This window comes from Anomaloglossus baeobatrachus, chromosome 1 (assembly GCF_048569485.1).
Source record: "Anomaloglossus baeobatrachus isolate aAnoBae1 chromosome 1, aAnoBae1.hap1, whole genome shotgun sequence".
In the NCBI taxonomy this organism is placed as follows: domain Eukaryota; kingdom Metazoa; phylum Chordata; class Amphibia; order Anura; family Aromobatidae; genus Anomaloglossus; species Anomaloglossus baeobatrachus.
In genome coordinates, this window is record NC_134353.1 from 68,468,486 (window position 1) to 68,493,705 (window position 25,220).

Below are 25,220 nucleotides of genomic sequence, written 5' to 3' on the forward strand. Positions count from 1 at the left end.
ACTCTCCCTTTCTTCACATCCACCACCCCTCGAGCGGCCATTACAGTGGGCCAGTGCTCGGAAGGCATGGGCTCCATCATTGCAGGGTAATCACGCCCCTGAGGCCCTACTGCTGCCCTACACCAGATCATCATCTCACTCCTAGGGGGCACAGTCAATGGAGCAACATCCATCACTCTCACTCCACCAATCTCCCCTCCTGTTGAGCTTACATGCTGGCGGTACATTAGGGCTCGGAACTCACGCTGCACAGCCCTCTGCCGGCTCCCTGCCGCTGTGGCGGCCAGCTGTTGTAATAGGGTTAACACATCAGCCATGCAATGCTCCATCACATTGGTTCCCAGCACTATTTTCGGGTTATGATCACTGGGTTCATTCATGATCACAATCATACCCTGGTGTTGCAGTTCAGCTTGCCCCACTGTCATAGCCACTTGTTTATACCCCACCTGGGTCAATGGAAGTCCATTAGCGGCAATCAACGTTATACTATTGTCTGGGGGCGCCAGCTCGTCTATGGCCCAATACCGCTGGTACAACGTGTACGGTATGGTAGTTACCTGTGATCCAGTGTCCAAGAGAGCCATCACTGGTATGCCGTCCACGGCCACGGGGATGATGGGGCGGGCCCCGATATATCGGTCCCGCCAGTCCGGGGGGCCACGATGTTCTACTCCTGAGGATTGGCCCGGGGCCCCAGGGGTTGCTCGTTTAACGGGCACTGTCGGAAGTAATGACCCGGCTTATGGCACTTGTAGCAGATTGGGGGTCTGCTCCGCGGGTGGTTAGCACTTTTCCGCTGCATCCAGGGAACATCCTCGGGACTGTCAGCAAGCTGTATCTGTGCTGGAGGCTGAGATCTGGTCAGAGGTTGTAGTGCAGCAAGGATTTTGGCAAGGTCTCCGTCCATGCGACGGACCTGGGCTGCCAGTTCTTCCACTGTGCTGCTCGGGGCTGCAGGTGTTGGAGAGGTTGGTTTGGCTGAGGCCGCCACAACGGGAGCCGTCTCGACGGGCCACGGGGCGGGTTCCAGAACTTCGGCAGCTGGGGGCTGTAGTGCTTTGATGGCCCGCTCCTTTAACACAGCAAAGTCCACATCAGGGTGTTCCAGGGCCCACAGCCGGAGTTGTTTACGATCCTCAGGGGACCTCATCCCCTGCGCAAATTGCTCCACTAACATCTTGTTGCTATCCGCCTCATTAATAGGGTTCGCCCGCTTCAACGTGCGGAGGGCGGTCTGCAGACGTAGAGCATAGTCCCGAATGCTATCCCCAGCTCGTTGCCGGCACTGGTAAAACTGCATCCTCAGCTCAGCTTCAGTCCGGGTCTCGAAGGCAGTCTGTAGCTTCTCAAAGATGGTGGCTACAGAGAGCCGGTCCCCCTCGGCCCAGGTCTCCGCTTCCTGCTCCGCCGCACCGGTTAACTGGCCTAGCACTATCGCTGCACGTTGCTTATCAGTCAGGGGGTACAGCTCTAGCAACGGGTTAAGCTTTTTCCGGAAGGCCTGTAGGGCATCCGGTTTCCCGTCATACTGCGGTAGCCAGGCAGCTCCGGGCGCATAGGGCAAGGAGAACGGCATGACCTGAGCGAGCGCGGGGGCCGCGGCACCTCCCGCCGGTACGGCCGGGACCTGGGCGGGTCCATTCCCATCCGCGGGTGCCGCTGCGGCTGCGACCACCGCTCCTCCAGCGGCTCCGTCGGGCGCAGACATCTTGTTTCCGTCCCCCTTAGCTCTTTCCGGCCCCTCCTTTCTCGGGGCGGGGTTTTGGCCTTCGCGCCTCTGCTACTCGAGAAGACGCTCGAGCGGGAACTTTTCGCACCAAAGATGGCGGCTTCTGGAATTTTTCAGCCGGATACCTCCGGCGGTAACAAGGCGCACCTCTACCAGACGGCAGAGCGGTAAGATCCTGTTCGTGACGCCAAGTTGTCGCGGGCGGGGAGGAGGGTGTCAGCACACTACGCTCACTCCTTCTGCTCGGGTCCGGCGGTTGCTGCTCAGTGGTGGCTCGAGCGGTGGGCCGGATCCCGGGGGTTTCTCGAGCGGCACTCCTCGCCCGTGAGTGAAAGGGGTTGGTTGGGTGTGGGGATTGTTTATTGTCCGTGACGCCACCCACGGCTGTGGTGATTTCACCACCGCTGCTCAATATGGGGATCCCGGGGATGGTGATGCGGAGCAGCCAGGTGTTGTGTTGCCCCTCCGTGGGTAGGGGTTGGTGATCCCGGGGCCCGGTGATGGCTTGGGAGGTGCAGGGCCTGGTGGGCGCAGGGACGTGGGGGCAGCGCTGTGCCTTGCGGCACTGTGGTACTCACTCAGCCTGAGACGTTGACACAGTTTTTACGGTAAACCAAACGGCTGGTAAGACGGTCCCACAGACGGCTGCACTTGCTCTCCCAGTAGGTGACGGTGATGTCCCTCTTCCTTGCACCTTTGTTTACTTGTTGGTTACGATGGGTCCCCACCGGTAACCCGCTCCCCGGCTTCAAGCTGGACCGGGGGAGCTCTACTCTTTGCCCGCAGGCGCTGGCCCTGAGAAACTGGTGCCTTGGCGGTGGCGGTGTCTCTCCTACTCTGGTTGGACTGTTGCCTTCAATTGGGACTTGGTTGTTGGGGGATCTACGTCCCCTTCACTGACAGATTTGGCAAATTCTGGCGACTCCTAGCCTTGCCGGGGTCCGAGAGGCCCCTGCCCTGGTGCTGACTGTCCTTCGGAACACTGCTCCAGACCGCCGGGCCACTACCCGTCCGCGGTCCTTCCAGGAACTTCCAAACGGTCCCCCTCCAGACAGTCACCGCCGTTGCTGACCTTGCTGACCTGCCCTGCACACAGCTGGACCACCTCAGGCTTTCTCTCTGTTACCACTCTTGCTTTCCTCCTTTACCACTTTACTTTCTTCTACTTTCACTTCCTTAGCTCATCTTAGCTGTTTACTCCTCTCTAGCCCTCAGCTAGACTTCAACTCCTCTCCTTGTTTACTCCTCTCGGTCCCTAGCTGGACTCCGGTTTTTCCCGCCTCCAGAGCTGTGATCTCCTCGGTGGGCGGAGCCAACCGCCTGGCCCACCCCCTGGTGTGAATCATCAGCCTCTGGAGGAAGGCAACAAGGATTTTTGTTTAGCTTTGGTGTTCCTAACTGGGATGTAGGGTGTGGTGGTGTGTGACCTGTGTCCCCTGGCTTGCCCAGGGCGACACACTGATACTGTAGATGCTGTCCTATAGAACACAACCTGTGAGTAGACCTGCTGTTCAGAACAGATATCTGAAATTTGGCACCTTGGATAACTGAAGTATATAGGTATAGATATTAGGAGTACATATAAATGTGGTTTGGAGATACAAATGATTTCCTATCTCCTCTGTTGTAAAGGGTTGAAATGTAATTTGATACTTCCTGATGAAGCTACATGCGAAACGCACATCAATGTACTGGGCAGTGTGGGTTACTTTGTCTACCTATTTTAGCATGCATTGTCACTGCTTCAAATGTCCTTCTTAACTTTGGTTCTGCATAAGAGCTTTAGTAGTTGGCCATCATAGTTTCTTACATGGTGAAATTACAATAAGGTTGATTACTGTTGTTTATTTCCAAACTAAAACTATGCATGTTTAGGCCATACAGAATTATTGTAGAATTTAAGATACTTTTTAATATGGTCCATGGTATAGGTCAAGATTTATATACTGTCTGAGAATATTTATATGCTTTCCTCTGCTATAAGTATTATTCTGTTTTTAAAGGTGTCTGTTAAGTAGTTGAGGTGGAAATATTCAGGACTATGATGAGCTAAAGGTCTATATAAAATGAATCTCTGAGCAGCAAAGAAGGTCCATATAGCTTTATAGTGTTTACTGTAATTCAGCCTAAATCATATCACTATATAAGATATACATCCATATACACAGGGGCGGACATATCATTAGTGTAACCTGGGCAGCCATACAGTGGCCCAAGAAGTATTATTAGGGGCCCTTTTCACATCCAAAGTAGATGAAATTCTGTATTATGAGAAGCTATGGAACTGTAAAGGGTCTATATACTGTCAACATAGTATCACCATTTAGTGATAAAACAATATGCTGTATACAAAATGTAAAGGGGAAGTGACACGCCCACACCGGGGCAGTGGCTTGACTCGTTACCAGGCGGCGGTTCTGGCTCTGGGGTGCCGCGGTGGCGTGGCCCGGTTTCGTGACTCCGGCGGTGTCAATCAAAAGGGACGGGAAATTAATGGATAATGGGGATGGTTTTGTTCGTGACGCCACCTCTGGTATGCAGCAAGTGGGGTGCCGCAGCTTCGGGATGGGGGGCCTCTGGGGCAGATGGTGACGCAGTTTGGTTGTTACAGCTCTCCGCAGGTAGAGCTGGGCCCCAGGGCGGATGGTGGCCGAGACGGAATACCACACCTCTGGCTGAGGTGCAGTACCTCTGTGGTGACTGAAGCCTCAGGGGCACCACAGAACCAAGAATTGGGGAATGGCTGTCATATTACAAACAATGTTTTACTCTGAAAAGCCATGAAATATCAAAGAAAAACATAGCTAAATGAGGTTGTGACATGACTAGTGCAAAAACCATGTCCCCGTTAGCTTCTCCCCACCTGGTCAGATAGACTGACTGTCGCTATGTCCCTACCGGCTTCTTCCCACCCTCTCAGCTAGACTGACAGGTGGTATTTCCCATTTGATTTCTTCTAGCTTCTCAGCCAGACTGACTAGCGATATATTGCTATGTCCCACTGGCTTCTCCCTTCCTGCTCAGCTAGCCTGATAGGTCACACAGCTAGAGATGAGCGGACCCATGGAAGTTCAGTTTGGCGGGTGCAGCTGGACTTTAGGAAAAGTCCAGTTTTGGATCCGTACTTGACCTGAACCCCAACGGAAGTCACTAATTTGTCAGTTCGAGTCTCCGCCACCATGCAGCCAACTATAAACAGAGCACTTCCAGGGGAGGGGTGGCAGGGTTTATCAATTTTGTTTTAATTTGGTGCACGCTACATCCGTTCACCCTGTTGTTACCCCCCCCAATGTGAGTCGATCAAAGACTGCAAGAAGCTTACACTGAGCTGAGCTCCGAGCGTACCCGAGCACAGAGATGCTCACAAGTGGTTTGCATACGTAGAGCACCCAAACTCCGAACCTGAACTCTTTTTTTGTAAAGTCTATGTTCTGTATGAACACTGAACCTCAGGTTCGCTCATCTCTGCACACAGCATCTATCATCGCCCCTTAAGCCAATTCATTTGAGGAAGTGCTAGAAGCTGTAGGCCGGCATTGGTGTCACTCACTTCTTCTATCTCTGCCCCCTGATGACATCTTCATTCACAGTAGCTATGGTAGCAGAGATGAAAGGAGAGAGCTGATGCTGCACTCACATCTCCAACAGTGTCTATCACCATGAATCCAGGATGTCTTTAGAGGGCAGTGATGCAAGAAATTGGAGTAAGTAACTTCAGCACCGCCACCTGATGATGCCTGGATCCAGGAGGGGAAGTAAGTGCAGCCCCAGCTTCCTCTGATGTCAGTAAAAAAAAAAAAATCACATATGGATTAGCTTGATAGGGAGAAATGTAGGGTATTGTTGAATAAAGCTAATTAGAAAAGTAGTTAATATTTATAAATACATGTTCATACTTGACAAATTTGGAAGAACAGAAAAAATAACAAATTATACAATGTGCCATGCATGCTATGGCAAATTTTTGTCAGGCCCCTAGCCACACTCCAAGCCACACCCATTGGCCTTTTCTTTTTACCATGGCAGGAGGAGATGATAGAGGGGCAGTGGCAGTGAGGGTCATTAAGGAAATACCAGAGACTGCAGGGTGTAGACCCAAAGTCGGGACTGTCCACTGTATCCGATACGGATTGGAGTAGAGATAAGCAGATCCATTCACAAGACTCCAGTCCAGAGTCCAGGTCAATGGTACCTGATGACTGGATGGGAGGCCTCGAATCTCTTACCTGTCGGCATCCCCAGCGCTGCTTTTGATTATCCAGAATTGGTGCAACATCATCTGGTCATCATACTTATCTCTTGTTGGGTCCCATGGACTTATTTTTTGTTCATTCATAGTCGTAGTGTGCCGCCCCGTGGCGCCGCTACCTTCAGGTCGTTTCAGGGACTGCACGTCCTGGATCCTTCTGGTCAAAGGTAGGTTGACTTCTATGGGATTCGTGACGCCACTCTTGGTATTGCGGTCAGGGCGACCGCCACTGCAGATTAGGGGATGCCTGGGGCTGATGGTAGGTGCAGTTAGATGTGGTGGCCTCCTGAGAGTGAGGCTAGCCCTAGGGCCCGGTGAAGGTGTGTAGTACCACAGGTCGCAGAAGAACTCACACGAACAGCAGGAATGTCTTTCAGGGTTTTTACTCACTTCAGGTGGCAGGGGTGAGTAACCCGGGCGATGCTGTGATGCTCCAAGAGGGGACCCAGGCTCCTTCAGGCTGACTTAGGGGGTGGCTGCTGACTCGCCTTCCTAGCCTTCTTGTTTTTGTGGTGACCCAGACTTGTAGTCCTACGGGGTCACCCAGGGAAGTTGCTTCCGCCTGTTCTCCCCTTTTTCGTCCAGTTTGCTTGTAGCCTGGACCAGGTCACTCCAGCTGCTTGCCTGTTGTGATCTATGGGCCCTCTCTTTGCTACGTGGCTGCGGACTCTGTGGTGTTTTGGTGGAGGGTATGAAGTACCCCCACCTGCAGGTTGAGCAGGCCAACTGAATGGGCCCATGCTCTGGGGACCTGTAACCCCGTGCGGGCCTGGTCCTCGCCTGGCAGTCCCCGTACTCAGCCATCTCTCGGCACTACCAGGTGACCGTTCTCCCCTGCCAGCAACCACTGCACCTGCGGTGTCTGACTAGTGACAGCCTCCAGGTTTCCTCCTTGCGACTGCTCTCTCTCCCTGAGCTTCACTAACTCACTCGGCTCACTACTCCCTCCTCTCTGTGCCTGCCTCCGCAACTTAGCAACCAGACTCTCTACCACACCCCTTGAGTGGAGATGGAGGCCACACCCCCTTCTGGATTCCCCAGGGGTCCCTTCAAAGGTCAATGTGGGAGACCTGGCTACTATGCGCCTGCGTGTCCACACCCCGGTCAGCCTTCTGGATTACCTGTGTTATACTGACCCAGCATGGGTGCAGTACTCAGTGGTGCCTGACCAGGTCAGGGGCACCACAGTAGCAGACAGAACTTTCTCATCTTGATGGAAGCTTCACTTCACTATGACATTTGGCTATGCTGTGCCTGTAAGGACGTGTTCATACGTTGCATAAATACTGTCTTTTTTTGTTTTCTGCAGGTGTCCTCATCAAACTACACACTAGCAATCTTCTCTCATTGTTGCATTTTGCTGCATTTTTATACTTTTTAAATGGGTTCTCCAGTAAAAATTATGTGTACAATATGTGATATCTTACTGAGCAGCAGGGGTCCAACCGCTGGGACCCGCACTGATTGGCAGAATTAGGAAATGTTATCTTTAGGGAATTAATAAAGTGTCTGTGTGCTGAGGATGGGCAGTCTAACAGGGTTAAAAGTGCCTCATTCTGATGATCAATGTGGGGCCTGGAGGTTGGACTCCATCATAAGTTATCATTGTAGCACCCATATCTTTACTTGCTCCTTCAACTTCTGCTTCTTTCGCTGGGCGGCACTGCACCTTCATTGCCGGTGACTCTCGTGCAGATATCTTTTGCATACCGGGACTGGTTTTATTGTCCAGGCAGGGAGCTGGTGGGTTGATTCTTTAGCATTGTTGTCTTATTAATTCCCTTCTTTGAGCCTTGGCCGGGGCTAGTTAAACGCCGAGCTCTCTGTTCCCAGTTGCCAGTTATAGATGTTACTGACTCTGGTTGTCTTCACTTCTTTGATTTACTCTATTTCTTGACCTCTGTTTGTGTTTAGACTATCCTACTGTCTTACAATTTTGTTTCTGATTGTGATTTTCAGTATTGATTCAATATTATGACTAGTTTCTGCTACCCTGTTCCATCGGCCAGCAGCCACTCTATGGATTTACACCAGGGCGCCCTGCGTAAGTAATTTCCGTGGAAGCTCTTTTAAGACTATGTGCGCACCTAACCATTTTTTGTGGCAGCAAAAACGCTGCGTTTCTGGCTGCTAAAAACGCACAAAAACGCAATCGTGGCAAAAACGCAGTGGTAAAACACTGCATTTTTGTTGCGTTTCTCTGCATTTTTTACTGCGCTTTACTACGTTTTTCCACCCATCCAATGCATTGGAAAAACGTAGTAAAACGCAGAAAGGAATTGACATGTCCATTTTTTTTCAGTTCAAATACGCAGTTTTAAAAAGAAGCTGTGTGCGGACAGCAAAAATGAAAAGTCATAGACTTTGCTGGGAAAGCAAAGTCATATATTTATGAGCCCAAAAACGCAATACAAAAACGCACAAAAACACGGTAAAAAATGCTGTGTGCGCACATACCCTAAGAGCTTCCAGCCTTTCACTTGCAATGTTCTCTACTGTTCTTTACCGGTCACCTATTCTGTGGATAGATCATAATGTGTTTCATTAGATAACCGGAGGCAGAGCCTCTCCGAAGCAAATATGGTCGAAAGTTCTTCAATCTGTAAACTACTGCACCTAAAAAAAATTTGAGGCACAATTTCAGAAAAAATGTTCCTCAATTAAAAATTGCAAAGATTTTGAATATTCTACCATTTATGGTACATAATATCATCGCAAAATTCAGAGTGTCTGTGCACAAGGAACAAAATCGATGGTGAATATTGGATGCTCATGATTTTTGGCTCTCAGGCGGCACTGCATTAAAATCAGTCATGATTTGGTCATAGAAATCACTGCATGGGCTCAGGAGTACTTCCAGTAGTCATTGTAAGCACAGTTCACTGTGCAATCCTCCAATGAAAGCTTTAGCATGTAAAGAAGAAGTCATATATCAACACAATCCAAAAGACTCACCCTTGTTTCACCTTGACTCACCTGGTCCAAAGCTCATTTAAAAAAAAGGCAAAAGGGAAATCTTTATGGAAACCACAGATACTCTGTCCTGCAGAGTCAAGGAGAGGAACCATCCAGCTTGTTATCAGCACCAAGTTCAGAAGCCTGCTTCTCTGATGGTATGAGGTTCCATTAGTGCCTATGGCAGAGGCAGATTACACGTCATGAAAAGCACTATCACTGTTGAGCATTATAGAGAGATTTTAGAACAACATATGCTCCATCCAGACAATGTCTATTTCAGCAAAGACCTTGCATATTTTAGCAAGACAAAGCTAAACCATAGACTGCATCTATCACAACAGCATGACTTCACAGAAGTGTTTGGATCATGAACTGTCCTACCTGAAGTCCAGAACTTTAACCTATAGGCTATGTGCCCACGTTGCGTATTTGCATGCAGTTACGCTGCGTATTGCACTGCAGTGTAACTGCATGCGTCCTGCGTCCGCAGCACAATCTATGAAGATTGTGCATAATCCATGCGCACGTTGCATTTTAGAACGCAGCGTTTCGGCAGCTGCCAAGACGCTGCGTTCTAAAAAGCAACATGTCACTTCTTTTGTCCGTTTTGGTTGCAATGTCGGTCTCTCTCTCTGTCTGTCTGTCGGTCAGTTTCTCTCTCTCTGTTGGTTTATCCCTCTCCCCCCTCTCTCATACTCACCGATCACTCACCGATCACCGTCACGGCACTGCACGGCTGTCACACTGCGGCGGCTTCTCCTGCTTTTGAAAATGCCGGCCGCTCATTATTCAATCTGGTATTCCCTGCTTTCCCCGCCCACCGGCGCCTATGATTGGTTGCAATCAGACACGCCCCCACGCTGAGTGACAGCTGTCTCACTGCAACCAATCACAGCCGCCGGTGGGCAGGTCTATGTAGTGCAGTAAAATAAATAAATAATTAAAAAAAACCAGCGTGCGATCCCCCCCAATTTTGATACCAGCCAAGATAAAGCCACATGGCTGAAGGCTGGTATTCTCAGAATGGGGAGCCCCACGTTATGGGGAGCCCCCCAGCCTAAAAACATCAGCCAGCAGCCGCCCGGAATTGCCGCATCGATTAGATGAGACAGTCCCGGGACTCTACCCGGCTCATCCAGAATTGCCCTGGTGCGGTGGCAATCCGGTAATAAGGAGTTAATTGCAGCACATAGCTGCCACTAAATCCTACATTAATCATTGCAGGCATCTATGAGACACCCCCAATGATTAACCTGTAAGTGAAAGTAAATAAACACATACACCCAAAAAAATCCTTTATTTGAGATAAAAGACAAAAAAACACCCTCTTTCACCACTTTATTAAAATCCCAAAACACCCCTCCAGGTCTGGTGTAATCCACACGAGGTCCTGCGACGCATCCAGTTCTGCTACATGAAGCTGACAGGAGCGGCCGTAGAACACTGCCACTCCTGTCAGCTTCAGGCAGCAACTGAAGTGAGTCGCACTGTCAGCGGACACGTCACTCAGGTTACCCGCAGCCACAGGTCTCGGTGGAGGACTCGAGCTGGCCGCGGGTAACCTGAGTGACGGCACCGGTGATCACGCGGCCCCTTTGAGTCCTTCACCTGTGACCGCCAATCAAGCCGCGGCACGCGCACAGAGCTGCGCGAACACAATGACGCCGAAGCATGTATCCTCCGATCATGGAATAAACCTGAATACTTCACAGCAATTACCGGTGAGTGCTGTTCCTTTTTTCTTCCTGTGCCAAATAGCCATAGAAAACATTTCCCACTTTATGAAATGAATAATCCAGCAAAGAAGACCCAGGACTGAAGCAGGCAGAAAGAATCCTATGGCCTTGTGCACTCGCCGCTTTTTTAATGCGTTTTTTGGTGCAGTTTGTTGCCCAAATCTGCATGTTTCTCCTTTTCCCAGCAAAGTCAATGAGCTTTCTGAAGTGCTGTGCACACATGGCTTCTTCTTCCTTGCAGTTTTGGGTGCAGAAAAAAGAAACAGCCTGTCAATTTTTGGTGCATTGTTTCCTGAGTTTTGTAGCCCTTCCAGCCATTGATTTTACTACAAAACATATGGCACAAAAACGCTCGAAAAAGGGCACTCAAAAAAAGTGTTTTTTGGTGCGTTTTCCAGCCACAAGGTACAGATTTTGGTGCAGAAAATTTCTGCCTCAAAAACTCTGCGAGCGCACATAGCCTATTTTAGACAAGAATAGGACAACAGTCCTCTTTCAAAACTATTGTACTTGGTCTCCTCATTTCCCAGATCTTAACAGACTGTTATAAAAAGAACAGGAGCTACTATACAATGATAGACTTGGAAACATGGTAGACATGGCCCTGTCCAAACTTTGAGATTCTTTGGTGCCATTAGTTTCTAAATGAGTTAATTTTTTCAAATGAAATGTAAAAATTTCTAACATTCACTTTCTTTTATGTGCTCTATGTTCCGTAGTAAATAAGAGATTTCCAAATACCGTGATTGCTTTCGTGTTTTATTTGCATTTTATGCAATGTCCCAACTTTTTTTGGAATTGGGGATGTACATATACAGTATATTTGTTTTGAATACATTTTCTTAAAGAGAATGTCCTGGACTTTAAAGCGCACCAATCACCAGGATTTTCCTATATAACTTAGTGCCAGTATAGCACTGGCTTTATCAGGCTGATTCTATACATACCTGTAGTTGTCAGCTAGGATGTATAGGTTTTGAAACACAAGCAAGTAAAGTTTGTAAGATGAATAGCTTTTTGATTGGCAGCAGCTGTGGATCAGCTAATAGCTGGGGGGGGTTCATAGTGATTCCCCCCCCCCTCGCCTCTTTTCCTCCTCCTCTCATTTATTTATGCTAATTCCATTAGAGAAGTGTTTTACTAATAGTTGTGGCTAGAAGGACCTGTGCTGATGTCATACCCATGTGCCCAGAAGGGGCAGGGTCTCAGCCAACAGAAAAATAATGTTGCTTCCTGGTATCAGCTATGTTGGCTGAGGCTCTCCCCCTCTAGTCACATGGGTATGACATCAGCACAGGTCCGTCTAGTCAGTTAGTAAAATGATTCTATTATATAATTAGCGTAAATAACAGATAGGAGGAGGACAGACAGGCAGGGGGGCGGGAATCACTATGAATAGCCACCCCAGCTATCAGCTGATCGGCAGCTATTGCCAATCAAAAAGCTGCTCATTTTACAATCTTTACTTGCTTGTGTTTCAAAACTTATACATCCTAACTGATAACTAAAAGTATGTATAGCATCAGCCTGATAGTGCCAGTATATCACTGGCTTTAGGTTATATAGGAAAATCCTGGTGATTGGTGCTCTTCAACATATTTGGCCTATCCTTAGGATAGTTCATCATTGTCTGATTGGTAGGGGTGTGACACCCTGCACCACCCCACCCCTTCCCCGTGAGTTGTTCCTGGTGCCGGTGGCCGGAACTACTCAGTTGTGGAGTTGTACAGCACAGCTCCGTCAACCGTATAGTGGCCATGGCCAGGTACTGCAGATCTGTCCCCTATTCAAATCAATTGAATGGCAGATGTGCAGTACCTAGCTGTGGCCACTATTCCGTTTTCGGAGCTTTGCAACTCCGCAACTAAGTAGTCACCAGGAACAGCTGGTTGGTGGAGTGCCGAGTGTTGCATCCCCGCTGATCAGACATTGATGACCTATCCTAAAGATGGATCATGAATGTTAAAGTCCCAGACAACCCATTTAATAAGAATATAAAAAAGTAAAAATTTGCATAAAATTTGCATAACAAAGTTTTTTCAGAGATAAACTACCGTGGGGAGCAGAAAAGTTCCTTAATAAGACATGCTCGCTCTTCTAGACCATGAGACGTCAAGTGTAATCGCAGATAATGCGACATTAGTTGTTGCTAGTGTATACCTTTACAGTGTTGTTGTTGTTACCACCATTCATTTTTAGGTCATATAAAACACAAATAGAAATGGTGAATTATGTGCTGCGGTCATCTAACCTATGTACAACACAGTAGCAAACATTGCTAATTATACCGGGCTGTCATGCGCTTGGCAAAGCTTGTTACTTTATATAAGCATGGCAGCTAGCATAGCTGAGATAACTCCTAGAAGGTAAATGAGATGAACGTCTACCAGCCTTCTGCAAACAGGGACAGTTACTAACATGACTGGATTTACACTTTCTGGAAAGCCTGATGCAACCGTACTTCATTAAGTACCCTTTTCCCCGTGTCCCTCACAGAAGCTGAGGTATAGCGGGCTGTTTTGCAGACTTCTCCTACTGAAGAGCTATGGTAATAGTAATCGCTCTACACTTAAAGAAAATTAATCTTTGGCATGAAGACACTACTTTCTGGGGAAAGGAGAGCACTACTACTGACCATTAGCTCCCGTGAGAACAAGAAGTGCCCATATCTCAGCGTCCTTTATGATTATGAGAAATAGATACGGGGTGGAACAAGCTTTCTTTGTGACCAACTAAATGGTTTCAGAATGTGCCGAACCTCCATATGTCCCTGAAATCCATCATTATAGCTGTTTGGTGGTCAGCTTTTTATTTAATTGTCCCTCATCTATGTTGTGGGGGGGGGGGGGTGGCCGCTGCTGCTTCTCTCGGAGGCCTGCTCGGATCCGGGTTCGCTGCTGTGGCTCGAGTGGTGACCAGACCCGGACTTGCACGGCCGCCCGTCCTCACAACTGTCGGAAGGGGGAATTTACAATGGAGGTTGTCTGTGATGCCACCCGTGGGTGGTGGGGAAGGATGTTGCCACCGCCGCTGCCTGTTGATGGGGGCGCCCAGGGCTGATGGAGGGGGGCAGCAAGTTGGGATCCCCTCCACGGGTGGGGAGGTGTAGTCCCGGGGCCCTGGGATGGAACACGGGAGTGATGGCTGCTGATGGTGGCGCGCCAGACCGGACCAGGGGACAGTGGTGTACTCACTTCCTCGCCTAGGGTCCAGGCACCCCGACTGTGCATGGCCTCCGGACCGGATTCCCGCTGTCGATACTGGCGGGCTACAACGCTGCCCCGGTCCACTTTAGGTCTCCCGCAACCGGATCTCCGACGCCTGTGGCTCTGCTCACCGTCTGCCACCTAGCCAAGTAGTCCAGGGGCTATGATCCCTGTCTACACTACTGTAAGCTCTCCAAACTTCAACTGTCACCTTCCACTGTCAACTCCGAACTCCTCCACTAACTCACTCGACTTAACTCACCGACTTGTTCCCACCTCTGACTTCTCAAGACCCCTAGGTGGGCGTTCTCATTCAACTGATCCCACCCACTGGTGTGTGCTGGTTTCCATGAGGGGGTGTCTAGGGTTTTGTGGCTGTGTGTTATGCCTAGATGTGGGTTGTGATGGTAACAAGGAGGATGTGAGCTATTTTTGACTACCTGGTTTTACCAGGGCGTCACATCTACCTTTCACCACTAGTTTCAGAAGTGAACCAGAGCAAGTAACACCTATAACTGGCAACTGCAAGCAGTGAACTAGGGGTTTAAATAGTGTGCAGCCCTAGCCCAGGGCCCAAAGTAGGGAGTTAAAGAGGTAGTTCACTACTCTGCAATAGTCTATGTAAAACCGATAGGGAAGGCTTTTTCTAAATACCTTGTTCAGCCAATTCTACCTATGAGTGTCGGTATTGCGCTCAGCAAATCCCCATGAAGTGACCCCCAGGGCTCCGTGACGTTTGAGATCAAGTGTTGTCACGTCAACTTCCAGTTGATTCGACATCACAAGTCCGGCCCCAGTCCTCCTGAGTGACTGGGCTGTGGGCGACGTTTCGCCACTCATCACAACCCAGTGTCACAGCCCAGCATCACTCCTGCTTTCAGTGCTCTGCAGTGAAGGAGAGAGCGCACAACATGCTGGGCTGTGACGGGCAGTGAAATGCCGCCCACAGCCCAGGCACTCAAAAACACTGGAGCTAGCCTCGGTGATGTCGGATCAACTGAAAGTTGATGTGACCTCATTGCATCCCAGAGGTCACTTCATGGGGATGAGTGGACCGCAATAGCACCACTCAGAGGCAGAATTGGCTAAACTAGGTATTTGACAAAAGCCTTCCCTATCAGTTTTACATGGATGTGGCCACTACTGCAGAATAGTGAACCACCCCTTTAACAAGAAAACAATGGTGAAGAGTTAAGGCCGCTTTACACACAACGATATCACTAGCGATCTCGTTAGCGATGTGACACGCCCAGATCATTGCTACGATTTGTCGAGATCGCTCATAGGTCGTTTTGTAGCGGTCACATGTACCCATCTCACAAACGACGCAACATCATTCAGCAATATATTGTTTGACCAAGGCGGTCGTGTGGACACCGTCACTCAGCAATCCTCCCAATGATTCCGGCAACGACAGAGGCGTATAATTGTCCATTGCATACACCCTGGCGTGACACCAATCAGAGCGGAGGAGGCGTGGAGCATTGCTTTGTAACGACACACCCGCGTCGCTGATGATGGACGTACTAACGATGTTGTTCGTCATTGGCAGGGTGTCAAACATAGCAATATGTCTGTTGTGTTCGAAACGACGAACAATATTTTGAAACTGAACGACGTGTCAACGATTTTCACTATTTTTAAGATCGTTCGGAGTCGCTCGTAGGTGTCACACGCAACGACGTCGCTAACGACGACGTAAGTACGTCACGAAAACCGTGACCCCGACGACATATCGTCAGATAAATCGTAGCGTGTAATGGGGCCTTTAGTCCACAAACCTGAGCCTGCCAGATTATGAAATGTGGCGTACACCATCAGATGTCATATTATGAAAGAATTGCATACTACAGTGCCATACAGAACACCATACGGAGACATACAGCGTGCCTATGGTACCTCTGCTTTTTTATGCCTCTGTACTGTTTCTGTACTCACCAATCTTATCCTGCTGAACTTTTTGTAAACTGTGTAAACTAAATCAACTAACTAATCAACTGTTTGTCATGCTTCCACCAGGTCATGACATCTGACTTCAAACCACTCCTAAAGAGCAGCTCTCAGTAGGATCATCCTTCCTAAGCCGACTACATGGGCATACACATTATAGAAAGTTGAATAAAATGATACCTTGATATCTGCCATTGAGTGAAAGATTCCCTGAAAATTCATGTCTTTCTTACATGCAAATGACCTAAAAAGATCTTTGTGCCTACATATAAGAAAACGTATATTTCTCAGGGATCATTCATCAGATCACAGATATGAAGGTATAATTTAATTTACTGTTCTATGACCTGCATGCCCCTAAAGTTGGCTTGGGGGGTTGATCCTACTAACAGATTACCTTTAAGTACTGGTGTATTTACTACTTTATCCACAATAAAATATAATCACATATTTTCTACAGCAAAACTATCTTCAAAAATGGACCTAAATAATTGCCTGATTAAACGGGTTGATTGGTGAAATTTCCTTTATCACCTATCTACAGGATAGGTGATACCTTGTTGATCATAGGGGGTCCGACAGCTGGTATCCACACTGATTGGCAGAATGGGGACCATTATCCCTGTTCCAATGCAGCAGCTGTGCCCATGCTTTACCTCTGCTTTGTTTTCCATGTGGCTACTAAGGAATTACGCTTGGCTTTTTCCGGTAGTAACATGGGATATTAATGGAGTAGCAGGTATCTGACCTACTTATCTATTTTGTAAGCGATAAAATTTCTCCATTGGGGATACAAATTCCCTGTCTACCGATCAGTGTAATCCCAGTGTTTGTACACCCACCAATCAGTAAGTTACCACCTATCCTGAGTATAGGATTACTAATTCCTGGGCTTGATACCAGCTGTTAATTCACAGCTGACATCAACCCCAAAAATATTATCCCGTTTACCACCACACTAGGGCAGTTGGGAAGAGCTGGGCAAAGCGCTGGAATTGGCACATCTAATGGATGCTTCGCTTCTGGGGCAACTTCAGGCTGCTATTTTTAACCTGGGAAGGGTCAAATTACTATGTTCCTTCTCACCCTGATAATACTGGCCCCCAGCTGTCTGCTTTACCTGCACTGATTATCAAAAATAGGGGGGACCCCACGTCTTTTTCTTTCTATTTTGTTCACAGTAGCATACAGGCATCTTCCCCACACCAAAAAGCTTGTTGTTTGGCGGTGCTGCAGCCTTTCAACAAACTTTATTAGCATACGAACAACATCCTAACTCTGAACTCAGACAGAGCCTTCCGTGTTTGAATTCAAGCCCAGGACACCAAGTGTCTGGTACAAACCCAGAACTTTATGGCTTGGGTTTGCTCATCTGTAATGGTTAGTATTTGGGAGCATTGCTTTTAATCTATCTTGCTTGGTTCACGTGTTTAGAGCAGCCTTACCCAAGATTCTCACAATATGTTGTTGGACTTTTGGTCCCCAAATTTTGCATTCAAAAGGTTTGTAGGGTTTCTTGCTTGAAATCACTTTTATGCTTATACTCATGCATTTTCTATAGAATTGAGGTCAGGGCTTTGCACTCTTTTACCTTCACTTTGTTGCCATTAATCCATTTTTCTACAACTTTACAAGTACAGTTAGGTCCAGAAATATTTGGACAGTGACACAGTTTTCGCGAGTTGGGCTCTGCATGCCACCACATTGGATTTGAAATGAAACCTCTACAACAGAATTCAAGTGCAGATTATAACGTTTAATTTGAAGGTTTGAACAAAAATATCTGATAGAAATTGTAGGAATTGTACACATTTCTTTACAAACACTCCACATTTTAGGAGGTCAAAAGTAATTGGACAAATAAACCAAACCCAAACAAAATATTTTTATTTTCAATATTTTGTTGCGAATCCTTTGGAGGCAATCACTGCCTTAAGTCTGGAACCCATGGACATCACCAAACGCTGGGTTTCCTCTTTCTTAATGCTTTGCCAGGCCTTTACAACCGCAGCCTTCAGGTCTTGCTTGTTTGTGGGTCTTTCCGTCTTAAGTCTGGATTTGAGCAAGTGAAATGCATGCTCAATTGGGTTAAGATCTGGTGATTGACTTGGCCATTGCAGAATGTTCCACTTTTTTGCACTCATGAACTCCTGGGTAGCTTTGGCTGTATGCTTGGGGTCATTGTCCATCTGTACTATGAAGCGCCGTCCGATCAACTTTGCGGCATTTGGCTGAATCTGGGCTGAAAGTATATCCCGGTACACTTCAGAATTCATCCGGCTACTCTTGTCTGCTGTTATGTCATCAATAAACACAAGTGACCCAGTGCCATTGAAAGCCATGCATGCCCATGCCATCACGTTGCCTCCACCATGTTTTACAGAGGATGTGGTGTGCCTTGGATCATGTGCCGTTCCCTTTCTTCTCCAAACTTTTTTCTTCCCATCATTCTAGTACAGGTTGATCTTTGTCTCATCTGTCCATAGAATACTTTTCCAGAACTGAGCTGGCTTCATGAGGTTTTTCTCAGCAAATTTAACTCTGGCCTGTCTATTTTTGGAATTGATGAATGGTTTGCATCTAGATGTGAACCCTTTGTATTTACTTTCATGGAGTATTCTCTTTACTGTTGACTTAGAGACAGATACACCTACTTCACTGAGAGTGTTCTGGACTTCAGTTGATGTTGTGAACGGGTTCTTCTTCACCAAAGAAAGTATGCGGCGATCATCCACCACTGTTGTCATCTGTGGACGCCCAGGCCTTTTTGAGTTCCCAAGCTCACCAGTCAATTCCTTTTTTCTCAGAATGTACCCGACTGTTGATTTTGCTACTCCAAGCATGTCTGCTATCTCTCTGATGGATTTTTTCTTTTTTTTTCAGCCTCAGGATGTTCTGCTTCACCTCAATTGAGAGTTCCTTAGACCGCATGTTGTCTGGTCACAGCAACAGCTTCCAAATGCAAAACCACACACCTGTAATCAACCCCAGACCTTTTAACTACTTCATTGATTACAGGTTAACGAGGGAGACGCCTTCAGAGTTAATTGCAGCCCTTAGAGTCCCTTGTCCAATTACTTTTGGTCCCTTTAAAAAGAGGAGGCTATGCATTACAGAGCTATGATTCCTAAACCCTTTCTCCGATTTGGATGTGAAAACTCTCATATTGCAGCTGGGAGTGTGCACTTTCAGCCCATATTATATATATAATTGTATTTCTGAACATGTTTTTGTAAACAGCTAAAATAACAAAACTTGTGTCACTGTCCAAATATTTCTGGACCTAACTGTATGTTTGGAGTCATTATCGATTTCTAAGATCTACTTGCACACAACTTCTTGCCTGGTGTTAGTAAGTAGCTTTCTACTTGCTGAAGACCTTGCAAATCATATCGATACACAGTAGGACGCAATTTACTATTGATGTAAACACGTTTGTACTAGTTTGCTCCAGCATCTTCAGAAGGCTGTTTGCTGTTATTCTTGGATTAATTTGTATTTTTTTTTTTACACCAAAGTACATTCATCTCTAAGCAACAGAACACATCTGCTACTTGACTAATATGATGGCTGCATAGTCCCATAGGATACCATATGAAATGTAAATCATTCATGCAATCCCTATTAAATTATGATTCTATATCATCTTGTCTTAGAAACATTCTACCATCTTAGAAACATTCTACCATTCCCTGGTTATTTCTCCTAGAAATTTACAGTACATTTTTCCTCGTGAAAAGGGTGTGATCCTTCATGGTTTGATACCATCAGAGCCCGAATTGGTTAGTGGCGCACTGTGTAAGGACACCCCCCAACTGGTAGCATTAATTATTCCCACATTTTCAGGAGGAATGATAGAGGAATAACACAACGTTCTAAGGAAGGATATCTCAGAATTGTCGTATTATGGGGAATACAAATATTTACTAGAACAGTGGGTAACATTCCAGAGACATTTTAGGAGTAAAGAGAGACAAAGGTTTTGGGTCATCAATCCCTCGAGAATGAGCAATGTTGATAGCAAAAATGTTGATCAAATAATTTCCAGATAGAAAAAAATTGATTAATCTTTTTATTTTTTTATTGAATTTTCTTCACAGGGGCCGGAGTATTTTTCCTCTCCTGCACAGAAGGAGACCAGATCAGTTTCCTATTTGACTGTATCGTTCGGGGCATCTCTCCAACAAAAGGTCCATTCGGTCTCCGCCCGGTGCTGCCAGGTTAATATTAGAAATGCAAAAATGTAACAATGTTGGATTAATTTGTAATACTGAATGAACAGAGTTGTCCTCGATATTAGTATAAAATTGCTTCACACAGTCTTACATAAAGGAACGTGAAAGAAATTCCCATCTAATTGGTGAAATAGAAAAAATGTACCCAAATCCTATAATGTAGAGACAGCAAATTACCCCTTGAGGCATTTTTTTTTTTACTTTAATGCATTTACTTTTGGCCGAAAGTGTTTTTCCCAAACCTAAATAACCCAAAAAGAAAACATGCAAGCCCAAATAGTAAAAATATTACATTTTATTTTAAGTCACTTTAAAATGTAAACAAATAGGGAAGAGACCCCAACCAAATAGTACATTAAAACAAAAAAGAAAAGCAGGTGGACACCTGACGTAATAGGTGAATAAAATTCATGTAAGTATATAGGGGTATATAAACATACGGTATGTAATATAATCTATGTGTAGAAAAACATATAATAGCAAAAAAATGTATGTTCAAAAATTTGCCAAAAAACAATATTATTATTATTATAGTTTAATATATTATTATTATATATTAAATGTTAATATTATTTTAATAGTATATTACAATTCCTTATATAAGGGGAAGGATATCCTAAACAGGAATATCCCCTTAAGTACGTATATTGTCAAGCAACATATGTACAATTATATATAAAGCCATACCATATGTTTAAAACACCATCAAAACAAGTAAATCCCCTAAAGTAAGTAGATGGAAAGACAGGGTCCCCCCTCACCCAACGCACGTTTCACGAGCTGTGTCTCAGTACTAACTTCTACTCTACTGAATGATTTTCTAAGCTGATTTATGACTAGTGATGGGCGTACCCGGACTGTAAAAGTTTGGATCTGTGCGGTTTCAAACATAGTGCTGGACACGGCCTGGAATTTTCAGTGAATTCCAGCTAATGATCTGGATCCGGCACTTGGGTAAGACAAAAAAATAAAGGAAAAAAATAATGAAGCAAACGAGCTATGCTTACTGAGGCTCTGGCGACACTGTAACTGCTCCAAAAGTCGCTCACTCACTTCCGGGGCCCACTTATGACCTTTATTTCATATGCACTGCTTTCCCCACCACCGGTGTCTGGCATTGGTTGCAGTCAGACGCACCCCCACCCTGAATGGCAGTGTGTCAGCTGACTGCTTCAAATTATAGATGCTATGCGTGCCTATCGTGGTCTAAAAATAAATAAATAAAATATTTGGCATAGGGTCCCCCCATATTATGATACCCAGCACAGATAAAGCATATGGCTACAGGTTGCAGCCCCCAGCCATGCATTTATCTTGGCTGTGTATGAAAACAGGAGGAACCGCATGCATTTTAAAAAAATACATAAAAAATAATTTAAAAACGGCGTGCAGTTTCCCCTAATTTTGATACCCAGCCATGATAAAGCCTGATATCTGGGTGCTAGTATTCTCAGGCTGGGGAGACCCAAGGTTAATGGGCCCTCCTCAGCCTCAAAATAGCAGCTTGCAGCCGCTCAGGGTTGTCACATCCATTAGATGCGACACTTTATCTGGCTCTTCCCGATTGCCCTCATGCAATGGCAATCGAGGTAATAAGGGGTTAATCGCAGCTCACAGCTGCCACAAAGCCCTAGATTAGTAAATGCTTTCTGGTCAAAAATACATGCTTTCAATGAAAAGAGAATGACCTCAAAAAGTTAAAAAAAAAACAACAACCAAAAACAATGTAGATAAAAAGTCTTACAAGGTTAAGTCCAGAAATATGATGCAAACAAGTTATTTCTTGCAGCAATTTCTCAATCGCTTGTGCTGCAAGTAAACTATTTCTACTTGTTCTGAGACTACAAATCACTGACTGTGACAACTGGAGGTGGACTTGAATGAAGAACATTACATGGTTTATTGAAAGCCTCACACTAGGAGAGAACATAAGAATTTTTGTCTTACAAAGACCAGGAGCCACCACTATGTCCTTTGCTTTTCTTTTTTTTTTTTTTAAGATTTTCTATTTCGCACACACATTTATCTAAAAACATTGACGTAAAAGTAGTAATTTGATATCTTGTATGAGAACTATACGCCATGTGTTATTACTCTGTTCTTGAGAATGCACTGCAAAGGCAATTATAAATATACATATATATACACTGTATACTGGAGGCTCACTGTCCTACAGGGTGTAAGGTTGCACATGGGACAGGCTGGGGCCGTGCAAAGTAAATAAATGAAGAACGGAACATTCAGGAAGAATTATCACCTGCTATATATAGCGCTCAATGCACAAGACAATTTTAATTGCATTTATTTTTTTTTATGTTTAGAAAGTCACAGAAAGGTTCATTGCTCGGATTAATAATCGCTGTTATAATAACAATAATCATAATAATAACTCTCAAAAAACAATTATAATTATATACAGCAATAATAATAATTTATTTTTATATAGTGCTAACATATTCCATAGTGATTATTATTAATAATAATAATAATAATAATAATAATAATAATAATAATACAAATGAGTAATACTACTACTTGTACCTAAACGTGGTGGTATAAGTTAGTACTAATAATAATTGATTAAAAATAATAAAATACAATTATAATATCATTAATACCAACAACTACTACTTATACTGCTACTAAAAGTAGCGATCATTATTATTACAAAAATATTACAGTAAATTACTATTCCTATTACTATTAAAAAAAGTAATACATAAAATTACTAATACTACTACTAAGAATTATTAGAATAGTCATACATAAATATATAATTATTTAATAATTTAATTAATTAATAATAATTAATGACAGTAATGCCAGAAATGATTCAGACTACTACTACTACTACTACTAATTATTATTATTATTATTATTATTATTATTATTATTATTATTATTTGGAGGAGGGGATTTTTATTATTATTATTATTATTATTATTATTCTGTAAGTACTGATATTGGTTATTAGTTTTATGTTGTTATTATTATTATTATTATTATTATTATTATTAACAACCTAAAACTAATAACCAATATCAGTACTTACAGAATAATAATAACAAAAATCCCCTCCTCCAAATAATAATAATAATAATAATAATAATAATAATAATTATTATAATAGTCTACAATTAATACATTAATTCCTCCTAGCAATAATGTCTAACAAGGCTAATAACATTAAGTGACATACTACTACTACTACTAATACTACTACTACTACTACTACTACTACTACTACTACTACTAATAATAATAATAATAATAATAATAATAATAATATACAATTAATACATTAATTCCTCCTAGCAATAATGTCTAACATGGCTAATAACATTAATTGACATATTACTACTACTACTACTACTACTACTACTACTACTACTAATAATAATAATAATAATAATAATAATACTAATAATAATAATCATAATAATAAAAAAATAATACAATTATTATCTTATGTATTATTTTCTTAGTAACAATATAAATAATATAAATTAAATTCTACTACTACTACTACTAATAATAATAATGTTACTATTAATGGTAATAACAATACAAATAATAAATTAATAAATGACACACTGTTAAATATTATCAGTTATCACTGCTACTTATTTTGTACTTTTTCCATGAGTGTTATGCTCTGTTCACACTTACATGACTGTGTCTCAGGCCCCATTAGGAGTCTCAGTTGAAGATTGAGTAATATTTGAAAAAGTAATCTTCCTATACTGTAGCTCCACTTTTATTAGCAGACCTCCTATTCAATGATGGAACTTTCTGTCCTAGATCTGCTGACATATAAATATCTGACTGCTGCCTACTTGTAGAAAACTTCATTGACAATTGTATGAAAGTCTGATGTTGGGGGAATCATTATCTGACTACTGTCAACATCCTGTAGTCAGGGGGGTTGGGCAACTGTGGGAAATTTGTATTCATGAAGTTGTGCTAAGGAGCAGATCTGCTAATAAATTTGGAAATTAAATTCCAAAATTGAGATACATAGATAATGCCTATTATTTATCTTTTACAGATCCAAATTTAAATCCTGCTTATATGGAAGAAAGGGTGGCACATGAGACCCTACAGCTGGAGAAACGACTCAGCCTGCTCTCTCACCACAGCATGGGAGGTAAGCTACAGGATGCACTATGTAAAGTATGGTACAAAACCCAGCTATTGTGATAGGCACCAGGAGCTCCGGCAAAATGTATTCCTACCTCCAGAGAGAGAAAAGACGTGGTCTAAACCCCACATGATATTGTACACCATTGTTGAAAAGTACAAAGACTGTTTTGCAATACGTCGCGCAGAGGTGTTGTTGAAAACTGCTTGGCACTGAAAAATAGTCAGTGCTGAGTACCCCCACAAGGATGTGTCATTGATAATACAGCTCCTGTTATGGGGCATCACGGGTCTGAATGTAGCAGCAGCTACTGCACTGAAAATAGATTCTACACTCGTAACTATATGAGACAGTCTAAAATGTGACCGCAAAATAGTCATCTATCCTAACATTTCTAAAGTAGGCTAACGTAACCCATGGGTGATAATGGAAACCATTGCTGTATTAAACAAAAGCTTTCAGGAAGGTGGAACTGGCTCTTCTTAAGGCTATGTGCGCACTAGGCCGTTTTAACCGCGGATTTACCCGCGGTTTTGCTGCGGAAATTTCTTGAGAAATCTTTGAAATCTTTCTGCAGACATTTCCCAGCAAAACCTATGGAAAAAAAAATAGCTGTGCGCACAGTGCGTTTTTTTCTCAAGAAAATTCTTTGTGAATATTTTCTTGAGAAAATTTCTCGAGAAAATGTGCATGTCACTTCTTTTCCGCAGGTACCTGCAGTATACCCCCGGAATTTCACTCCATTCACTGTAATGTAATCGCGAAATGCCGGGGGTATACCGCAGGTAGCAAATGATGTGCGGTATACCCCTGGTATAGCCGCGATTTACCTGCGGTAATGTACATCGCTGCCTGCGGTTTTGCAGGGAGTGATGTCATTATGCCAGAAGAGGAAGCGGAGGAGAGTAAACACAGACGTCACACTCCCTGGACACCGCACAGAAGCACTTTCGTGTGACCTCCAGGTTCCCGTGCAGTCTGTGTCCCGCTCCGGCCCCGCGGCTGCCTGCCCT

General features: G+C 44.6%; 1 protein-coding gene across 2 annotated transcripts in view; it reads left to right on the forward strand.

The window, feature by feature from the left end:
* Window positions 1-25,220, forward strand: part of DOK7 (docking protein 7) — a 216,017-nt gene that overhangs the window by 105,272 nt on the left and 85,525 nt on the right. For both annotated transcript variants that reach the window (XM_075346842.1, XM_075346843.1), the window contains exons 5-6: window positions 19,932-20,051; window positions 24,115-24,213. In XM_075346842.1, the coding sequence (XP_075202957.1) occupies window positions 19,932-20,051; window positions 24,115-24,213 (219 nt within the window). The remainder of the gene's footprint in view (window positions 1-19,931; window positions 20,052-24,114; window positions 24,214-25,220) is intronic.